At 42.1% G+C, this 19,799-nt stretch overlaps 1 protein-coding gene across 11 annotated transcripts in view; it reads right to left on the reverse strand.

Moving 5' to 3' along the window:
• Window positions 1-6,580: 6,580 nt before the first annotated feature.
• LOC148010631 (carboxyl-terminal-processing peptidase 2, chloroplastic-like) overlaps window positions 6,581-19,799 on the reverse strand; it is an 86,701-nt gene continuing 73,482 nt past the window's right edge. For 5 of the 11 annotated variants that reach the window (XM_087671887.1, XM_087671893.1, XM_087671891.1 and 2 more), the window contains 4 exons: window positions 10,344-10,452; window positions 8,564-8,661; window positions 8,312-8,405; window positions 6,581-7,136 (listed from right to left, as the gene is read on the reverse strand). In XM_087671887.1, coding sequence (XP_087528013.1) covers window positions 7,014-7,136; window positions 8,312-8,405; window positions 8,564-8,661; window positions 10,344-10,452 — 424 coding nt within the window. In that variant the 3' untranslated portion in view covers window positions 6,581-7,013. The other 6 variants (XR_015689532.1, XR_015689531.1, XM_087671888.1 and 3 more) reach the window with 6 other exon arrangements.

A 19,799-nucleotide genomic window follows, 5' to 3' on the forward strand; every position in this document is an offset into this window, starting at 1 on the left:
ACCCAAAGATCCTAACAATAGCTCTATTTTCCAAAAGCATGACTTTGTCGATAGTAGTTGTACACATTGAGTAGAAAAAAAACTATTAAGAGCTTTTGTACATAGCATAGACCAAGACACCTCTTCTGAGAAGTTATGGGGAATATAAGGAATCTATATTCATCAATCTTGGATAATTAATGTGTCCAACAACATTGTCCTTGGAAGCACTACCAATCCTTGATCCACACTCCTTATTCTTGGGAAAGCTTGGAAAGGAGGCAAAATATAGAAGTGGTTACTTCACAAGATCATAAACAATCAATGCAATAGACTTTCTCATGAGCTTACATATCTTCGAGTGAAGATAGAAAGTTGCATCTTGTGCATAAAATCTCTCTAGGGAAAAGAATCTACATCTTGTTATTAATGTTGCCTTATACACAAGGGAGCTTCCAATTGGTATATGAACAAAATCTTTGGAATTCACTTGCATAAGAACTCTTGCCAAATGCTAAATTTAGTTTAATCTTCTTTACAAAATTCCTTGCAATTGTTTTCCACATGATCAAGGACCCATTCAAGGTTAAACATGTTCCTTGCAATTGGATAAAACAAGAAAATATTATTTTGGGCTCTCTTTACTTTGCTTGCACTTGTTAGAGACTTGGGATAAGGGCTAACATAGTGCTCTAGAGGCCACTTGGAGAACTTGGTGGAGAAAATTCATAAACATTGGAGCCTTTTTGGAGGATGTAGGTTTGTTGGAGGGTCTCTATCTTTTCCTCTACACTTGAAGATACATTCTCCTTGGAAAGTTTTTGAAATTTTTTAGAAATTTGGGGTTTCGAACTTGGGAGCCCTTCAATGTTGAAGGTTGGATAATGTAACAAGAAGGCAACTCCTTGAAAAGGTCAAAATAATGTGTTTTCATGGAGTTTAACATATCATGTCGTCATGACCTTCTCCCAGATCTAGATGGAGGAGAAATAAGACACAAACATGACCGATGTAAATTTTGGAATGAAGAGTGAAAATACGAATCACGAGTAGTTGTAAAACCTTTAAAGTAATAAAATAATAAAAGTTTATGATTGCATGTAGATATATCCATTTGATGTAACTATTGGATGTGCCTCGTAGCACATTTGCTATGTGCCTTTTTTCACTCTTGATTTCAATTCCCTTGGCCAATTTTTTTTTAAGTTGCAACTTCTGGGGAAGCATCACTAGAAGGCCCAACTATAGTTATAGTTGTCACTTCTATAAGGAAGCAACACCTGAATGCCCAACTAGAGTTTATAACATGCAAAGGTGCTTTAGGGAAAGAAGAAAATACTAGGAAACAACTCATCATCTTATTCCACATGCACCATTTGTAAGGCTTTTGAAGGATTTCCAGCTTGCCTAGGAGTGATGACCCTCATAAGAAGTGGTATGACCTGTATGGTGTTTATAGGAAGTAGTAGAAGATTTTATTAATAACTTTGTGAATGATTCATACACTATTGTTGCTCGTAGGGTCACTCTAATGAATAAGGACTTTAGTATCATTGAGCATGCTTAAATAAATGTCTAAAGGAGTTTTGATACCCTTGCCACTATTGATGTCAAGGCCTTTGACATCTTTAATATTCCTCCAAAGTTGTGAAGGAAAGAGAAACATGTTAAGAATATATTACCCATGAGTGCATCATAAGAATTGTAGCCTTAGGGAATCATTTTTTAAAGATGGGATTAGTGTTCAAAGAAGAAGATTGAGGTACTTGCTCCCATGAACTACATGATGAAAAATGTGTTCGATCAAATGGTTGTCGATATGTTTGCTATTCTAGAGAAGAATCATCACACGAGAATAAGAGCATGTTTGAAAAAAGAGATCCAATTATTTGATTCAATGGTATTCTGTTGTATTAGGTAAACCCTTCTTACCTTTCTAATTTTGTAAGGATTATTATCTTGGTATCAATTCATCCTTGTATTTTGTGAGTAGGACATGTATTGGTTCTCTCCACAATGATATTGTAAGAAGTCTATTTGTCATTAATTAACTTCTCTCACCTAACCTTTTTTCAAAGATAATATCAAATATTGCAAATTTTTTCCATTCATATGATAATGTGAAAAATCTAGCTTAAGCATTTGTTTAAAAAAATTGTTGTGAATTTTTAACTATTAAGGCATTTTTTCCTTTGAAGAGGTATTGGGCTTAATTTTCATTGATCTTTTGGTAAAGAAGTTATCTTTATTAATTTTCTCCTGGAATACAAGGCTGATCTAAATGTATTGTGTGTTTTCCTTTCTTGTTTCTTCTTCTCTATCTAGTGAACAAGTCCTTGCTTATTGCATTTACTTATTGATTTAAACTTGTGATGTCAGTAATCTTGTTGCAAGCTATATAGAGAAGACATACGAGGACATTGTCAAACTTAATAAACACTTTTAAGATCTAATTCAAGAGGTCCTATAGCAAAGTGACACTATGAGTTGTATTGAGCTTAATTTTCATTGATCTTTTTGCTAAAGAAGTTATCTTTATGAATTTTCTTATGGAATACAAGGCTAGTCTAATTATATTGTGTATTTTCCTTTCTTGTTTCTTCTTCTCTACCTAATGAACAAGTCCTTGTTTATTGCACTTACTTATTGATTTAAAGTTGTAATGCCAGTAGTCTTGTTACAAGCTACACAAAGAAGACCTACAAGGACGTTACTAAACTTGATAATCACTTTAAAGATCTGATTCAAGAGGTCCCATGACACTATAAGTTGTGGACGGGGAATACTTGCAAATCTTTTGAGGATTATATCTATAAAGTTGTTAAATCAACCAATGAATGTAAGCTTCACTATCTTTGGATGCATTTTTAGTAAGGCTTTCACTATATGCAACTCACTTGTTTTATGCTTTGCTAGAGTGTAAATAATACCCTAAATAATATCTGTGATGGACCATGGGGAGGAAAATTGAGTTAGCCTTAGAGAAGGCAATCACACTAGTGGATCTTGATTCCCCTCCTGCATTGAAAATTGGCAAGGACCAAGTGGACGCAATGGAGCTCAAAACTTTCTCTTCTCAATCCAATTGCTAAGGGCAAGGGCAAGTTAACCACCAATTAGAACATCACGAGCACGTCTAAAGGGAAAGGATCATCAAAATATTCTTCTTTGAGGTTTTATTCATCTCCTTAGAAGTCTAAAAATAAAATATTTCCAAAGTACATAGTCTTCAAGAAACCAAGGAAACCACCTACTACAAAGAAACCTCTTATCTTTGATGAAATGGAGGGAAAGGTAAAGACCCAAAAAAGGCCTTGAAAAGGAAAGACAAAAAGGAAAAAAAAGAATAGCAATATTTTATTACTTTACTCATGAATTAAAGAATCTTTTGCATTCATTGAAAATTAAATTTATGAAACCATTCTTGTAAATAGATATTACCATACTTATAGTGCAAAATCAAATTGTCAATTATTTATATTCATGATTCAAAACTTATAATAGTGGGAGGCAAAAGACTCATATAAGATATTGAGTATTTAACTCTTTTGTCAAATTGTGGTATCATTGACCTTGAGCTTAAATCTAGGGGTTGTGTTGTCAAGAAACTCTAGGGTTTCTCTAGTATTCTTTAACATCCACTTCTACGAAATAATATTAACCTCTTTTCTTTCTTCATGTCGAATAACATGCATCTCAAGTTTACATGGTATGTAGTCCATCTTAATGGGTCGCAACTATCTAATCTAAGTTTATATCTCCTACAATCTAAGCCTATGGTAAAATATTTCCAAGAGAGATTATAATACAAAGCTAAGGATTGATGCCATGCATTGCACATTATATAATCACCATTGTAGTTATCGTATCTAGTTTTCTAAAATAGTCATACAATGTTTAAATTTTCTTGTACAAACTTTCTACTTAGCCATAAAACCATTATAACCATTGTAATATTGCCTAAATTTTCTTCTATAAATTTTCTCATATATTGAAGCAAGCCATAAAGACATGTAAAAGTACAAACCATTATAAGCATATTCTTCTCGAGATCCATTCAAGACTCACCCTTTTGAATATCCTACAAAACTTTAAGATTAAAGCTCTATACCATTGCTACATTTAGAATCATCCAATTTAAATATGAAAAGGCTTGATACTAAAAAAACCTTCAATAGGTCCATACACACCTGGGCTTAAAGAAACAACATATTGTATACACTATAAGATAATCTTACATTTAATGAAAAAACATATTTTGATTAGCATACATAATCTTTGAAAGTTATTTATGATTTTGTGAATGTTGTGAAAAGTGACATTAAGACTCTTCGCAAGTTGATGCTCGAAAATATAGATGGGAATATGTTTGTAGGGAATAATATGATATTTATTACTTGTAATAATTATGAATATATATTCAAATATATTATTCAGTTGGAGCTTAAGTGTGTGTGCATAAAAATATGTCGAGTTGGAGATAAGTATATATACGTAGTCATGTCAACATGTTGGACTTGAGCAAAACCCCCTTGAGGTGTAACTTTGAGAGTACAAGCACACTCCTCCCAATGATACCTTGCATCCTCTCATTTGGCTATTTTCTTCATTTGTGAGCCCTTGGATGAGAGCAATATGATTACCTAATTGTTTACATTAAAGGTTTTTGAGTTTCCAAGTTCCATTAACACTCTTGTGAAACAATGTAAGAGTATGAAATGGGGACAATGCCTTATGCATACCATGTATGAGAAATAAAATCCCAAAAGAAAAAACAAAGAGCACAAAAGAAGAGAATAAAGAGCACAAAAAGAGAGCTAAGAGAAAAAATTGAAAATAGCATGAATGAGAAATAGAATGTTCTAGGTAGATCTCTCAACTTTCAAACATCTAATGTTGACTTCACACTATCTTTTTTGTATATATTGATTGCTTGAATCAATCAATAGGATCATTAGGAACACCACACCATGCTAGACTTTGGAGATTCTTCCTAATGAAGAGGAGCGATCCAATATTTTTTCTTACCAAGATTCAATGAGGATTTTTTCTCTAATTTGTGAATAGTAATCCACCCATCCTTTTTTTTCCAACCATCATTTTTCTCATTATCATGAGAGGAATCAATAAGTTAATTAAGTTCTTTTATGAATTTGTCACTTGTGCAACCTTCTTCATTTTCGTAACCATGTGATTATTGTGAAACTTGTGCAACCTTCTTCAATTTCATAAAGCTTTGTTGCCATTTGGAAGACCACAAAAATTAAGGATGCAAATTGAAGCAACTATCCTCTACCCATATGATGAACCTAAAAATGTGGTGGCAAGGGGTACAATGGGTTGAAGCTTAGCATCTCTCTTGAGAACCTATACGGCGGATAAAATACCATGGGGCAAAATTTTTATCAAAGCTCCAAAGTTTGATGTAAGTAGGCAAAATCTCTCATAATGGAGCATGTTCACTTCCATGTGAAGTCATGCATATTAGAGGGGAAGATTCATCAACTTAAAACTGTTACAAAGTGCTTCTTCCTGTTGACAAATTGGATCACCATAACATCCTATTAGATCATCTCAATATGAAGCCTATTCTAGAGAACTTGAAGTACTCCATGCCCGCAAATTGGGCCCTTGCAAAATTTTACCAAATAGCTTGGCATAGTATCTTACATTGTGAGCCACATTTCACATCCATGTTTCAACGTTGTTACTTACTTTTCAATTTTATGGTAAATATTTGATCAAAGTTCAATCAAATGTTTTTGAATGTGATATACATTGTTCCATATAGAGCTTGTCCACGATATTTTGTATTTTTGCTAGTCACTTCATTAAACAAGATCATTAAACCATTACCAAAAACAAATTAACTTGCTTTGAATATGATACTATTGATACCATGAGATGTGGAAATACTAATAACGATTGGCAAAGGAAGTTGCATAACTAGATTTATGACCAAGTTTGGTTGATGAATCTTTGTCACTCCAAGTTATGAGCAACATTTTTGGACGGACAATGAATGTGCACGGTGCATTTCATCATGCACTTCCTACATTCCTACCATTTGAAGACCATATACCACCTCACAAGCATGGCAAAGTTTTCAACAAGTTGGAGATTTCACATTGTGTCAAACATGCGAAGTACCTAGAGAACTAGAATTTTACCCGATTTTCATTATGCAAAAATAAGAGTTAAAAGAGCCTACAGTTATGAATGTTCAACACAAAAATCACACGAACCCACACCTCTTCTATGAGCTCCTACATGAACATCTAGCAAGTTCGATGGCTTAAGTGAAGAATGCTTATAAGCTACAATGCATCAAGTGAAGAATGTTTGTAAGCTACAATGCATCAAGTGAAGAGTTGGAGATGGATGGTATGAGGGATTTAGTGCCTTGGAATAAAAACACCCCCAAATTCGGGAGTTAAACTCCATAAGAAATGCCAAAAGTGTAAAAGCAAGCAAAATTAGCACTGACTCCTTAAAAGAATGTCAACCCACATCCAGTAATCCCTCCTCAATCCGAAGAAAAGTCTGATCTCTCACTCACACTGAACAGACCTTCTACTCGCATGGATTTCATCGGAAAGTCTTTGCATAAGCTTTTTAGATCATCAAAGGTGCATTTTATTTATGGCTAAAGTACACGAGAGGCTTCACATGTGTAGACAGCTACTGCTGTCTTCAATAGACAGCCAGCCAAAGAGACGGTACAGGGGATCATCACATGGGTTAACCATTCATAAATGCATCAACAATCAGGCATGCACACTTGTCATCCAATGAGGACAATTGATATACCAAGTCTTTAACAAGTCCCCTGCTAGGACTCTGCCCTACATAAATGTATGGATGAATACATATATGCCCCATGTAGAATTTAATATACAAAAAGATCATTAGATTCTTTTCTGAAGCTCCTTCCATATGAATAGTTCTTGTATCAGAAAGCATGTAGAAAATGGCTGGATAGACATCGTAGAGTTACGGGTTCTCTTTCTTGAATAACTGGATCGATGGGAAAACTACTTGAAAAAGGTCGATGGAAGCATGTGACAAGACAGAGAAGAATCTACAAGGCACCTGCAAAAACTGTCCTTGTCCAGAGGAGCAGAAGGTGGTAGTGGGTGATCTGGTGTTATCCCTACCTGAGATACAGAATAAGAAGAAAAACATGAACACAGCTCCCAATTACTATTCTTCCTGATAGATTTGAAAATTTCTGTTAGAAGCTAAACACAATGAAAAGTGTGTGTAGTAATGAGGATTACAGTCTTGGCCTATCTAGTGGGAACAGTAGGACAGAATATAGAGAATGAACTGTTGCTTTCCAAGTTCTTTGCCAAAGAGCAGCTTTAGGCTGTTCACATGCCATGCATGTGTACCACACTACAGACCAACACATTTGATTGGTGACTAACTTTTTGGAGGAATCAGATGCTAGGTGTCTCCCCCTTGAGGATGATTCAATTGTACCTGCAAATGGTGTATTTGATTTTTATATCTTCTGTGAGATTCATTTCATGGACACAGTCACCAAATGTGACACCCCTTTGTAACTTGAATGCTTGTGGCCTATTTACCTTCATTGGGGGTCTCCAGCTACAATGACTCCCTTCGTGAAGGTTGAAAAGATGAAGATAAGAGTTTTCCTTTATGCAGCTTTAGTGACCTCAATAGGCCTTTCAGGCATTAAATAAAAATTTTATGGCAACAATTTGCAATGACCCACCAGGAGTCATGTTTTTCAAGATAGAATTGCCTTCTCCAAAAAATGGAGCCAGGATTTCCCAAAATCCCAATGTCAGACTACTGCAAATAAAGTTCATAGATTGGTCATGCCATGCAATTGGATTGCCCACTAACTGTCTACCTTAAAATAGCCATAATATGGGCACCAGCAAAAGAAAAAAGGGAAGAGCAATACCAGTCTTGCACATTGCATTGAATTAAACCACCAACACTGCAGTTTTTTGCACCTACATTGGCATTACAAAGATGTCTTCTTTGGATAGAGACAAGGGGTGGAAGTGAGTTGCCAGGTCGCTCAGCTAAGCAGCAGCAGAAACTTGGGCTCAGAGAAGAATCACAGTATTTCATGGCTCCACAGGAGCTTTATGATTGCCACAGAATGAAGAATGATCGGTGTCAGATGAATTCGATTCCCACCCTATTCAATTGTTAAGTGCAAAGAAGATGCCATACGTTGAGGACTGACATAAATTGATTAAACAGTGGCATTTCCCCTTCCCCCTCCCTCCCAACCAAAACAGGCAATTTTTGTGTGTCACATCAAATTACAAATTCAGCACCCCGGTATTACCTTGTCTATGTCTATATGTGCTGGAGTTTCATATCGGGCAATCGTTACTGCCATCCCTGAACCATCTGAAAGTTGAAACACCGACTGTATCTTTCTGCAAAGACCCAAACTCTGTTGTGAGTTTACACAAATTCACAGAAAAGAAAACAAGGAAAAGAGCAGATATTTTGTTGGTACCCGGAAGTCTGCACTTAAATACTTCGGCTGAAACAGAAAGTTGTAAATCTTTTTTTGTGAGGTGTGGTTAAATACCCTTTGCCAAATGTTGGCTCTCCCAAAATTACTGCTCTTTTGTTGTCTTTCAGAGCACCAGCTAAAATTTCGCTTGCACTTGCAGTACCCTTATTAACCTGCGAATGACACATTCTACAACAAATGTAATGGGCAGAGCACTGGTTTTTAGTATATTGTCTTGCAAAACCAGTTCAATTACTTACAGAAATCAAAATCCCAGTTCCAAACCACCTAGACCATGCCTGCACATTAACTGTAGCTACTCAATTTTTCTCCTTTTCCTTCCCCCTCTCCACCTTTATTCAGTGTTTTTGCCTGAGCTTCTCACCCCTTCTTTCCTCTATATCAGTATCCTTTACCAGTTTTCACCTTTCTCTCACCAGCTCTCTTCAAGGGTCTTTCAACACAAACCTGCGAGTAGAATCTGAGGACAGAAGGCAGTCACTCTTTGAGTCAGCCAACTAATTAAGTACCTCAGACTGCCATATAAGGAGTCAGGACTTGGCTTCTTGAAGCCCTTATTACAAAGATGACTCAACATTTCCTTCACACTAGCCTTGCTAGTTCCAGCTGGAGTTCTGCACGTTAGAACCCACGAAATGGGCTTGAGAGTCAAACAGCCTGCTTTCCTTCACACTAGCCTCCTTGCTAATTCCAGCTGGCTGCACTTGAGAACCCACCAAATGGGCTTGAGAGTCAAACGGCCTGCACCCCTCTGACCTTAGCAAGCTTCTCTACTTCACGTGCAGCTCTTTGATTTGACATTTGTTCCTTTTGTTGTAAACAGGAACACAACATTACTGCAATACACCAAGATAGAACAAGAGATCTATGCTTACACTTTCCTATGGATTGATCTCTACAAAAACTCAGCTCCTTGTTGATTCAAACTTCGCATTGCAATACCCAAATAAATGATTGTTATGCATATGAGGAAGTGACATTAGACGTAAACACCTCCCATTCTTCTGCCAATGCTCCTTCCCTGTCCCAAGAAATCCAACCTCAAAAGGGCATGGTGGTCACTGGTTGAATACACTGTTTAGAGCAGCTAGCTGGTAAGGTCCTAGATAACTTGTGGTGGCAAAGGGGAGTCATTCAGCCCTCAGATGATTCCAAATGATATCTGAAGCTTCTCTAGACAGACCTTCGCCATTTCTACCTAAAATAGTTGTGTACATCATTGCTTATCTGTGCCAGACTGCTTATGCTCAGCCTCAACCATGATTGACACTTGCAGTTAAAACTAGCCTTGTGCTTGTAGTCTTTGGTCCATCATCCTTGGATGGCCGAACCATGCCCAGGTTCACATGGCTACACCTCTATGGATCTTGAGATTGCAGTAAATAGTTCTTTTTCCCCTTATCTAAGTTTGACTTAGCTAAATGACACTGAGATTGAGCTAACTTTTGGAAGTTACTCCCAGACATAGCATTGATGAAAAAACACATATCTTGCACCTAGACTAGCAATAAAGCATATATCCTATAATTGGTGCACAGTTGTTAACAGTTACATATTATTTTCCATTGATCTTTTTGTAGCCGACTAATTATACAAGAAACATGCTCTCTACACCATCAACACCATCATTACTTGGAAATGCAGACCCTTGAAGTCTTTTAAATGAGTTACATATTATTTTCCATTGATCTTTTTGTAGCAATCATCAACACCATCATTACTTGGAAACGCAGACCCTTGAAGTCTTTTAAATGAGTTCATGATTGACCTTGGTTGACAAGGCCATTGCTTACAAGATCACATGTACAGCATGATATTTGACTTCAATACTTACCAGCACAGCAAGTGGCTCACTTGTAGCGACTGTCTCATTCCCATCTGCTTCATATATATCTCTTATGCCCATATTGTCAGCAATGTATACAATCACACCTTTCTCCAGCCTGAACAAATTCAGAAAGAGAAAAAGAAAGGGCTTGAAGAGGAAAAGAAATATGTGTGTGTTTCAGAATGGAGAAGGGGGGCTCGGGGGGCGGGGGAAGAGAGAGAGAGAGAGAGAGAGAGAGAGAGAGTCTTTCATTTAACATCTTCAAAAGGTCAAAAGACTATACACAAAAATGTATTGTGGTGCTCATAATCAAAACAGCATTACAAGCTCATAATAATGTTGTCCTTAAAAGAGGTAGTAAAGAAGACAGTGCACAGTGTGTCAAAACTAGAAGCCTATGTAAAAAAAGGCTAGTTGATTGAAAGTGTTTGCATCCAACTCATGAATCTGTAGTAACTACTAAGCGCTAGGTGACAAATGATATATCTTTGCTACATAAAAGACTATTGTTTGTTGCAAATAGTCATTTGGTACAGAAAATGCACATTCACATGTTCAAAGCAATAAGAGCATGCACACGTCCAACAAGTGACAGAGAAAAATTAATGGGTCTACAAAATCCTATTCAACAATGCTAATTGTCCAATCATCAAGGTATATGTATATATGAAGCCAGACATATAATTCAGCTGAATCATCAAAGTCCAGTATGATGCAATACAAATGCCAGCTATGAAGAGGCTTTTTTCCAAAATTCATCAAGAACTTGCATAAGGAACAAACATGCCAATCAACTAAGAGAGTGAAGGCATAGAAAGTCAATCCATAGCTGACGAACTACAGAGGCATGATGCATTTATAATATACCTGAATCACATGTTTTCCCCAACTCGTGAGTAAATGATAGTAAACCACAAGTAAGGAATTAATGACCGATTTCAAGCAGCTCATTTTTTCAGCTGAGCAGTAATCTAAGATGAAGACACCCCTCACCCTGAAGGATCTAAGTAAGGTTGTTATGGGGTTGGTATTCTTCAATGACAGGTCCAAGTATTTCATAATTAACGAAACCAACTAATGTGTGAATTTTATGCACACATTAATTAATTCCTCAGCAAGAAATTAAACAAAGTTTTCGTTTTTTTATTAAAAACTAATGTAATAAACTAAGGGATGATTAATTAAAGTATTATATTTAATTTAATTACTAGTTTGCAAAGCTGTATTAGCCCAGTGAAAAGCTTGAACCACAAAAGAAATGCAGAATGCAGTTTTTCTCCTGTAGAGTTCACAATGAAGACAGGGTGTGGCTGTCCAGGAGGCATTGCCTGCAAGTGCTGATCGTGAAGTGCCCACTGCAAATCAAGCAGTCCCAGCTGTTGATCAAGTTGTCCGGGGCTTGACAATGCTGAAAGCACCCTGGGCAAAGCAGTCCAGGGCTCAAGCAGAGCTATTGAAGGCTGGATGAAGATCTTTCCAGTTGGGTGACATCATCTGGCTATTGGGCGAAAGCATCTGGCTGCTGGACAGAGCTGTCTACAATAGGTTAAAGCTGTGAGTTGTCCATGCAGTTTCAGGATTCATTCAAGCAGTTTTGCTAAGGTTCAAGAATTATTGGAGAGATTTGTCACATGTCTGCATGGAATCTCACCCCCATCAGTCCAGACCTAGTCTTTCAGTCTCAGAATATGGTGAGAGCATTTGGAGATGCTTGCAAAAGCACAACAGATTTGTGAACAATTGTACTGATCTTCTAGTAATGATAAAGAAACACAGCGAGGATCCCAAGCTTTGGAGCCAATTTGTCTTTGTGGCCTGGTGTTCGGGCATCTAGCTCCACTTTACTCTGTTTTTTTGGTGCTGAAATTTTTTGTTTAACACTAAGTGTTCGATTCATTGCCCTTTGATTTACCCAGAAGCCAGTTTCATGATTCCATTGTCAAGACATTACCAACTACCTTAAGTCTTCCGTACTCGGTGTGTAACCACTCAAGTCTGCAATCCATCCAAACAAAAAAAGCAAACAAGAACGATGTCTCAAAGGGAATGGAGCAAGGACTTTTCTGAAGGAAGACGATCTTGTTGGCACACTTGCACAGGAGGGATTAGTGCTTGATCCTCTGGTGCATGGGGATCAAATAGATGGCGTTGCTTCAGAATCTAGGGAGGAGGGCTGATGCAGATGATGATGCTCTATTCAAAGCATAATTGCTTAGTGCAATTGACAGGCTTACTCAGCTCTCTAATGGAATGGAGACACTTTCCCAGCTTATGATGAATCCTAAGTTTGTAGCATTGTTGGATTCTTCTAAGCTGGCAAAGGGTAGGCAACAAGATACACTGATCCGAGATCCGAATGAGGTTGGGAAGAAGGCCCACATGACTTCAGTCTATTGTTATCAAGGATTCCCCAAATGCAGAGTATTCTAGTTCAGCAGACAACTCCTGTCTTTGGTGCTGAAACTAATGGACAGGGTAATGATTTTAAGTAGGTACAGTATACAATTCATCCACCATCCACTAGGGTAGGACAATTCCCTCCAACCAGTTGCTGAAGAAAGAGTACAGCCACCAGCTCATCCGCCCTTGCCACCTGCCACACCTTCCCGAGACATGCACAGCTGTTGCCACAATAGTTCTTCGGCAATGGCCCATGGTCCTACCTGAGAGTTGCGGAGCGCGGAGAGTTCCCACTACCTCTAGAGGTGGGGATCTTCATGGTTCCTAAGTCAAGGAGGGGCAAGGTCCATCTACTAGCACCACCGGATGGACCAAACTACGCCTTTTTTCTTTAGTCCTCTTACTCAGGGGAGTGGACGACTACACAGATAAAGGAGGAGTTGAAGAGTCAGGTGGCGGATCACAACTCCCAGTGGATGGGAGATGAAGGACTAGCATTGTTTGCACAACAGTGGCCTGGTTACATGATGGACATTAACTGGTGGGCTGGTACCGAGGTCCCACACTTGAGCATTATCTTTCGAACCCCTCCACAGTGGAGAGCTCCGAGGGACGTGATCGAGTGGCCCCTGGCACAGGCGGCCCGTTTCTACCAATGTACAGAGTCGCAACTCTCAGCATGGCTGATAGATGCATTGATAGTACCACCTGGAGCATCTATCACCCCTATGGTCCGCCGGCCGAGGGCCACTAGGGGGGACTAGAGCTCACCGTCTAGACCGGCGGCAAAGCGCACTTGCATGCCTCAAAGTTTCTCCTCCTCATCAGCAGCATCCACACCAGACAGATGCATGTTCGGTCAGTCACAAGTTTCCCCATGAGCTTACACCTTGCATCCTACAATGTGAATAGTCACCACTACAGTGGGGCACGTGGTTCCAGGAAGTTGATTGTTCGACAGGAGTTGCAGCTTGCCCTTGCCGGATGGATCGACACCTTGCTTATGCAGGAGCACAAGCTCACCCCCACCCAGGCCCAGTGGGTTGGGAAGGTACTTCCGGGCAGCTCGCACACTTACTAGGAGCACGCCATAGGTGCCCACGGCAGGAGTGGAGGCGTATGCACCTCTATTGGTCTGAGTCTCACCGCCTGTGTACGAGACCATGGGACAATAGTGGCAGGAAGGGTTCTATGGATCAAATTGGATATTGGGGACTCGTGCATTGGAGTCCTCAATGTCTATGCCCCTATGGAGGTTAGGGCACGCAGCAGGTTCTGAGTGGAGATCGCAGATGGACTCCCAGAGGTGGACTCCTGGATCCTTGGAGGAGATTTCAACAACCTAGAGGCTTTGGAGGACCAGCAGGGCAGAGGCAAAAACTACCAGGGCACGGCTGGGGAGGAGCAGGAGGCATGGGAGGTGTTTTTGCTTGCAGTCGGAGCACGTGATGCTTGGAGAGACCCTGTGTTTCACAAGAGGGAGAGGTCATTGGACTTCTCTTAGGGATACAGGCGGCTAGGTGGAGTCTTGCTGGAGCGGTTGGATAGGTTTTATGTGGGAGAGTGGGGAGGCTCTCGTAGAGGCCAGATTGAGAAGTTGGCAAGCACCACATTGTCCGATCATTGCCCGGTTCTCCTGGCACTTGACCCCCTAACATCTGCCCTAGACACAAGATCCTGTCAAATCCCTAACTCGATCTATAGGAAGAAGGAGGTGACGAGACAGATAGAGCAGATTTGGACCAAAGAATGGGACAGGAGGGACCGGATAGTAGAGGAGGTTGCACAGGTCCTAGCCAAGTCGAGCAAACTCTGCCAAGAGGCAGCCATACACTCCAGGCAGCAGTGCTAGAAGGAGAGAGCACTCCCGCGGGACCTTGCAGCCACACAAAGATTATTGCAAGAGGCACCAGGGGATCCCACCCTCCACGCACAGCAGGTGCGAGCACGAGCAGCCATTGCTAGCCTAGAGGACAGGTGCTCGGAGTTCTGTTTCGGAACCTCGACAGCCTTCTGGGCGCAGAAGGGGGACACGATGTGCAGGAAGTTCTTCCAAGTGCACCAACCTCGCACCGCAGGAGAGTAAATACGCAGCCTTCGGGATCAGTATGGGAGGACCCGTTCTAGTCCAGATGAGGTGATGGAGATCGCCACCAACTATTACATGCGCCTTTTCCGGTAGGAGATAGCTTCAACTAGAGGACAGAGGCGTAGACAACAGGTATGGGATCACATCCTGTCCCTCGTCACAGAGGAGATGGGACGCTCCCTCCCAGCCCCCTTCACAAAGAAGGAACTAGAGGAGGCTTTCCATACACAAGATGGGCAGCAATGCCCAGGGGAGGATGGCCTCTCTAAGGCCTTCTTCACTACCTACTGGGAAGTGGTGAAGGACCCCCTACTGATGGCCTTCCAAGATATTTTCACTTCAGGACAGATGCCACGGAGTCTCTCGGCAAGCCTTATCAGTCTTCTTCCCAAAGGAGGAGACCGGTTGGAGCTTTCCCAATGGAGACCGATCACCTTATTGTCAGTGGCCTATAAGGCGCTGGCAAAGATGATTGGTAGGCGACTATGCCCCGTGCTTCCAGATATCATCCATGACACACAGACACACTTTGTCCAAGGTAGGAGCATCCTAGACAATGTATTTACCTTCTTTGAGGCAACAGAGTGGGCTCAACACAGTGGGTAGAGACTGGCCGTATTACTCTTGGATTTCGAGAAAGCTTATGACAGAGTGGATTGGGATTTCCTAGAGGGCACCATGGTGAGGTTGGAATTCCCCCAAGCTTGGATTCGTGGGGTCTCCACCCTGTACAGATCAGCCACTAGCAGGGTTCTCATAGGCGGAAGGCAAGGGGAGGAGTTTCGACTGGAGAGATCGGTTCGACAGGGCTGCCCCCTGGCCCCATACCTGTTTCTACTCTTCACAGAGGCGATGTCTCACTTCCTTAGGTCGCGTGTGAGCAGATTACATGGCCTCCGACTTCCCGTGAGAGAGGAGACTGAGTTGTTAGACTCAGAGTACGCAGATCACACAGCCCTCTATATAGAGGATGATGAGTTGATGCTGGAGAGAGTGAGGCTGGCTCTTGACGTGTTCTATTCTGCAGCGGGAGCAAAAAACAACTGGCAAAAGTCAGTTGGTTTCCTCACAGACCCCGACTCCAGCACGGAGTGGAGCGTCCACCTGGGATTTAGATGGGTGAGCAGAGGGCAGACCGTCCGGTACCTAGGGTTCCAAGTGGGACAATACATCACTCCTACCCAGCAGTTTCTTCCTGTCCTTGATTCTATTTGGAGAAAACTGACCTAATGAAGCACGGTTCGCCTCTCACTAGCTGGACGAGCCCTGGTGGTTAACCAAGTCCACCTAGCGACGGCCTGGTACATCGCCTCGTGTTGGTACTTCTTATCATCGTGCGTAGTGCAACTTTACCGCCTAGTGAGGAATTTCCTTTGGTCAAGGTCTGATGGTTCCAAGGATTCCAAGGCCAAGGTGGCGTAGGCGACCATCATTAGACATAGGTCAAAGGGAGGACTTGGGATCATAGACCCAAAATATCAAAGTATGGCCCTCTTGGGCAAGCTAGTTGTCCGTGGTCTCACACTAGGCGACCAGACCTGGAAGGTCTTATTGCAAGAGGGCTTTCAGGACTGTAGACCGAGACTTGGCAGTGAGTGGAGGCCGACCCTGACATGGATCTTCACGTCAGCCCAGATCACCCCCCCCCCCAGATCGCCTTTCCTTCGCAGCTTACTCCACGTGTGGCAGGGCCTCCATAAGGCCCTAATCTAGAACCCCCCACGTTGCCAAAAGGAAATAGCCCATCAGCCGATGATCTGGAACCCCCAGATCAAAGATCGGGAAGGGGCACAGATAGGTGAGCACCCCCACATCTAGTGGGCTGGGTGGGAGGCCGGCCCGGCTCGTACTATAAGGACATGGCGGGAGGTGTACAGGATGGCGGACAAGGAGGTGTTACAGCGAGTATCAGGCTGCCAAAGAGGAGTGGAATTGAGGAGAAGGGAGATAGACATAGCAATACCTCCAGAGTGGCTTGCTCCCTCGATACAAGAGCCAATAGAGTTTGGGGAGATATGGGCAGCTAGGTTTTCACCACCAGTCATTCCCCTTCAGGTGGTAGGTAGAGTAGGTGGCGCCCCGCAAGGGACTTTCTTCGTTGTTTAGGAGGGGGGACATCTGGCCCTTGACAAAGGGCAACAAGATGAGGGGATTTCCGCCCTTTCGTGGAGGAGAATTCGGGTGGTGGGCCTTCAGGGGAAGACATGGCAACTGGACCCCTATGTTTTTTGGAAGGAGCTTAGGGAGTGGCGCCTTTGGATCTGGGAGGGCAAACCACTTGATGGGCTAGAGTGGGATCCAGGAGTGTGGCTATGGCCAGCATCTACAATCGCCAGGAAGCCACCCAGGTTCCTAGAGTACACTGCCAGGATTGGCATACATGTACTGATGCAAGAGGATATGGACTGGGCACCGTCACATAGCAGGCACTGCGCGGAGCACGGCATCACAGAGCCCTTCCGACGGACCTTCTGGTGCCGCCTATGGGATAGCTGGAGGCCGAGGAGGGTATCGTATTTCTTATGGCTGGTGGCACATGGAGGCTTGGCGGTGGGAAATTGGCTTGCCCAGATGCAAAAGGAGAGAGGTTGTAAGCGCTGCACACAGCAGCCTCTGGAAACCCCAAACCACTACCTTTGATCATGTGAGGAGGCGCAGCTCGTGTCGAGAGGAGCATGCTGCATCTTTCGTCGTATAGCACCCAGCCTTGGGTGTATCTCATGGAGAGCTTTTTGTTGGCAGGCAGTCAGCCAGGGCCGTCACCTTTTGTATGAGGCCGGGATGCAGGACATGATATTCATTATCGAGGCAGGGTCGTGCACAATGGTCAGTTTGGAGGCTCTATCCATCCGCCAAGTACTGAAGCCCACAACAGACCACTCGGAGGTATGGGAGATCACAGGGAGTCTTATTGGATGGCATATCTGGAAGGCACGGTGTCAAGAGGCTTTCGGTGGAGAGAGACTTTTAGCACATGCGGCCTTAGCAAAGCTCTGGACCTCCATCATCCACTCCCTCCACAGCCGATGGGATCAGGTGCAGAGCGAGTCCAAGGCTCGTCAGGAGCTTCGAGGTCACTTCATGTGCACTTGGGGCGGCCAGGGTCTGTTCTTCGTGATGCAGGCAAGCAGCCCCAGTTGGCAATATACCCCCCTCCCCCCCCCCCCATGGCTTCTTGCTCACATCCCCCCCAAACCGCCTTGAGAGGCTTGTATACATGATGTATTGGTGACTTTGCATCAACTCCAACTAGTCTTTGAGCATGAGCACTCTGTTGTAATCAGTGTTTTTGAGTAATATAATCAGCCACATTTTACTTGAAAAAAAAAACCCCAAAACTCAAACTTAATGCTAAAAATAGTTCCTATCCCATAAGCAAACTCCCACACTTTGGTTGGTTCCCCATCTATATGTAGATGGTGTGCTCAATCATTTAGCATCCCGATTCACCCATTCTAGCCTTCTCCATCCAGTCTCCACAACCCAATGGCTGCCAACTCTACTTCTGGCTGCTGCCACCTGCCTCTACAGCTAAGTGACCACATCATCAGCTGATGACTTGATCACTCCTTCTCTAGATTGCTGTGTTCTAATTCCAGGAGGCGGCCCAGCTGTTTAGCATTGTCTCCATAAGTTTTAGGTCTCCATTTCACAGTTGTGAAGCAGTCCAGCATCCAACTTCCCTCTCCCAGGTGTCGCCAGCTCTAGACTTCTGGGTGTGACCAATTGCTCTCATTTTCAGGCAGTACACTATTGTGTGCACCCATTCCGGCCTCATAGACTGCTGCATTCTGGTTTTCCAGCCTGTTGCCGCGTCATTTTCAGCATCATCTCAGCTCTGACTAGTGGTCATAACAATCGGGATCCATCTCCCATAGACTTCACACAGTAACTACTCCCTCTGCCCATGAGAGTCATCCGCTGTTGGAAAACTCCGCCCTTGAGCATCTTGTACACACACTCATCATTTACAACATTCATTCATTTGCTCTAGAGTTCTCTTTCTTCTTTGTTAGCATTTTTTCGTTTCTGTCTGAGTTTTTGTGTTTTAGTCATGTTCGTACATTCTATGTTTTCTCCATGCAAACCCCGCATATCTTCACATGGTATCGAAGCCGATGCTCTTCTAAAGAGCATCCTGCAGTACTGTGGAGGCATAATTTGTGTGAAATATACAAAGGACAAAGGCTCATCTTTTTCACTTTCTTTTCCAGATGTAGAGCAAATGACGGACAGAGCATCTTGTACACACACTCATCATTTACAACATTCATTCATTTGCTCTAGAGTTATCTTTCTTCTTTGTTAGCATTTTTTTGTTTTTGTCTGAGTTTTTGTGTTTCAGTCATGTTCGTACATTCTATGTTTTCTCCATGCAAACCCCGCATATCTTCACATGGTATCGAAGCCGATGCTCTTCTAAAGAGCATCCTGCAGTACTGTGGAGGTGTAATTTGTGTGAAATATACAAAGGACAAAGGCTCATCTTTTTCACTTTCTTTTCCAGATGTAGAGCAAATGATGGACATGGAATTCAAAGAACTCGTGCATATCAAGGACGTACAGTTCAGAGAATTCATGCATATAAAATATTGCAGCTGTACTCTTGTTTCTTTAAACTAGAAGCATCATCAGAGTTCGATGATGAGGATGGCCACCTCTCCACTCAGGGAGGACATACTACATCCAAGATGACTGGCAACCCATCTTTTCATCATAGCCAAGCCTCGTGTTAGGTTTGCATAACCCTTTTGAGTCATATGAAAGAAAATCCTTCCTTGTTTCTCTTTCTAGTGTGCAAAATCCAAATCATGACAAATTTGAACATGCTAGTTTCAACAAAGGAGGCGGCTCCAGAAGTGGATGTAGGCCCACATGTATACTTGACATCGTACCTTCTCTTTCATTTGAACATAGAGTCGGTGTTAATTCCATCCCGCCCCACCCTCTTTTGTAGAGTTTCTTTCTTTTGC

The sequence above is a fragment of the Lygodium microphyllum genome, chromosome 29 (genome assembly GCF_053477565.2).
Source record: "Lygodium microphyllum isolate KBCC chromosome 29, Lygodium_microphyllum_v1.1.10, whole genome shotgun sequence".
NCBI classification, from domain to species: domain Eukaryota; kingdom Viridiplantae; phylum Streptophyta; class Polypodiopsida; order Schizaeales; family Lygodiaceae; genus Lygodium; species Lygodium microphyllum.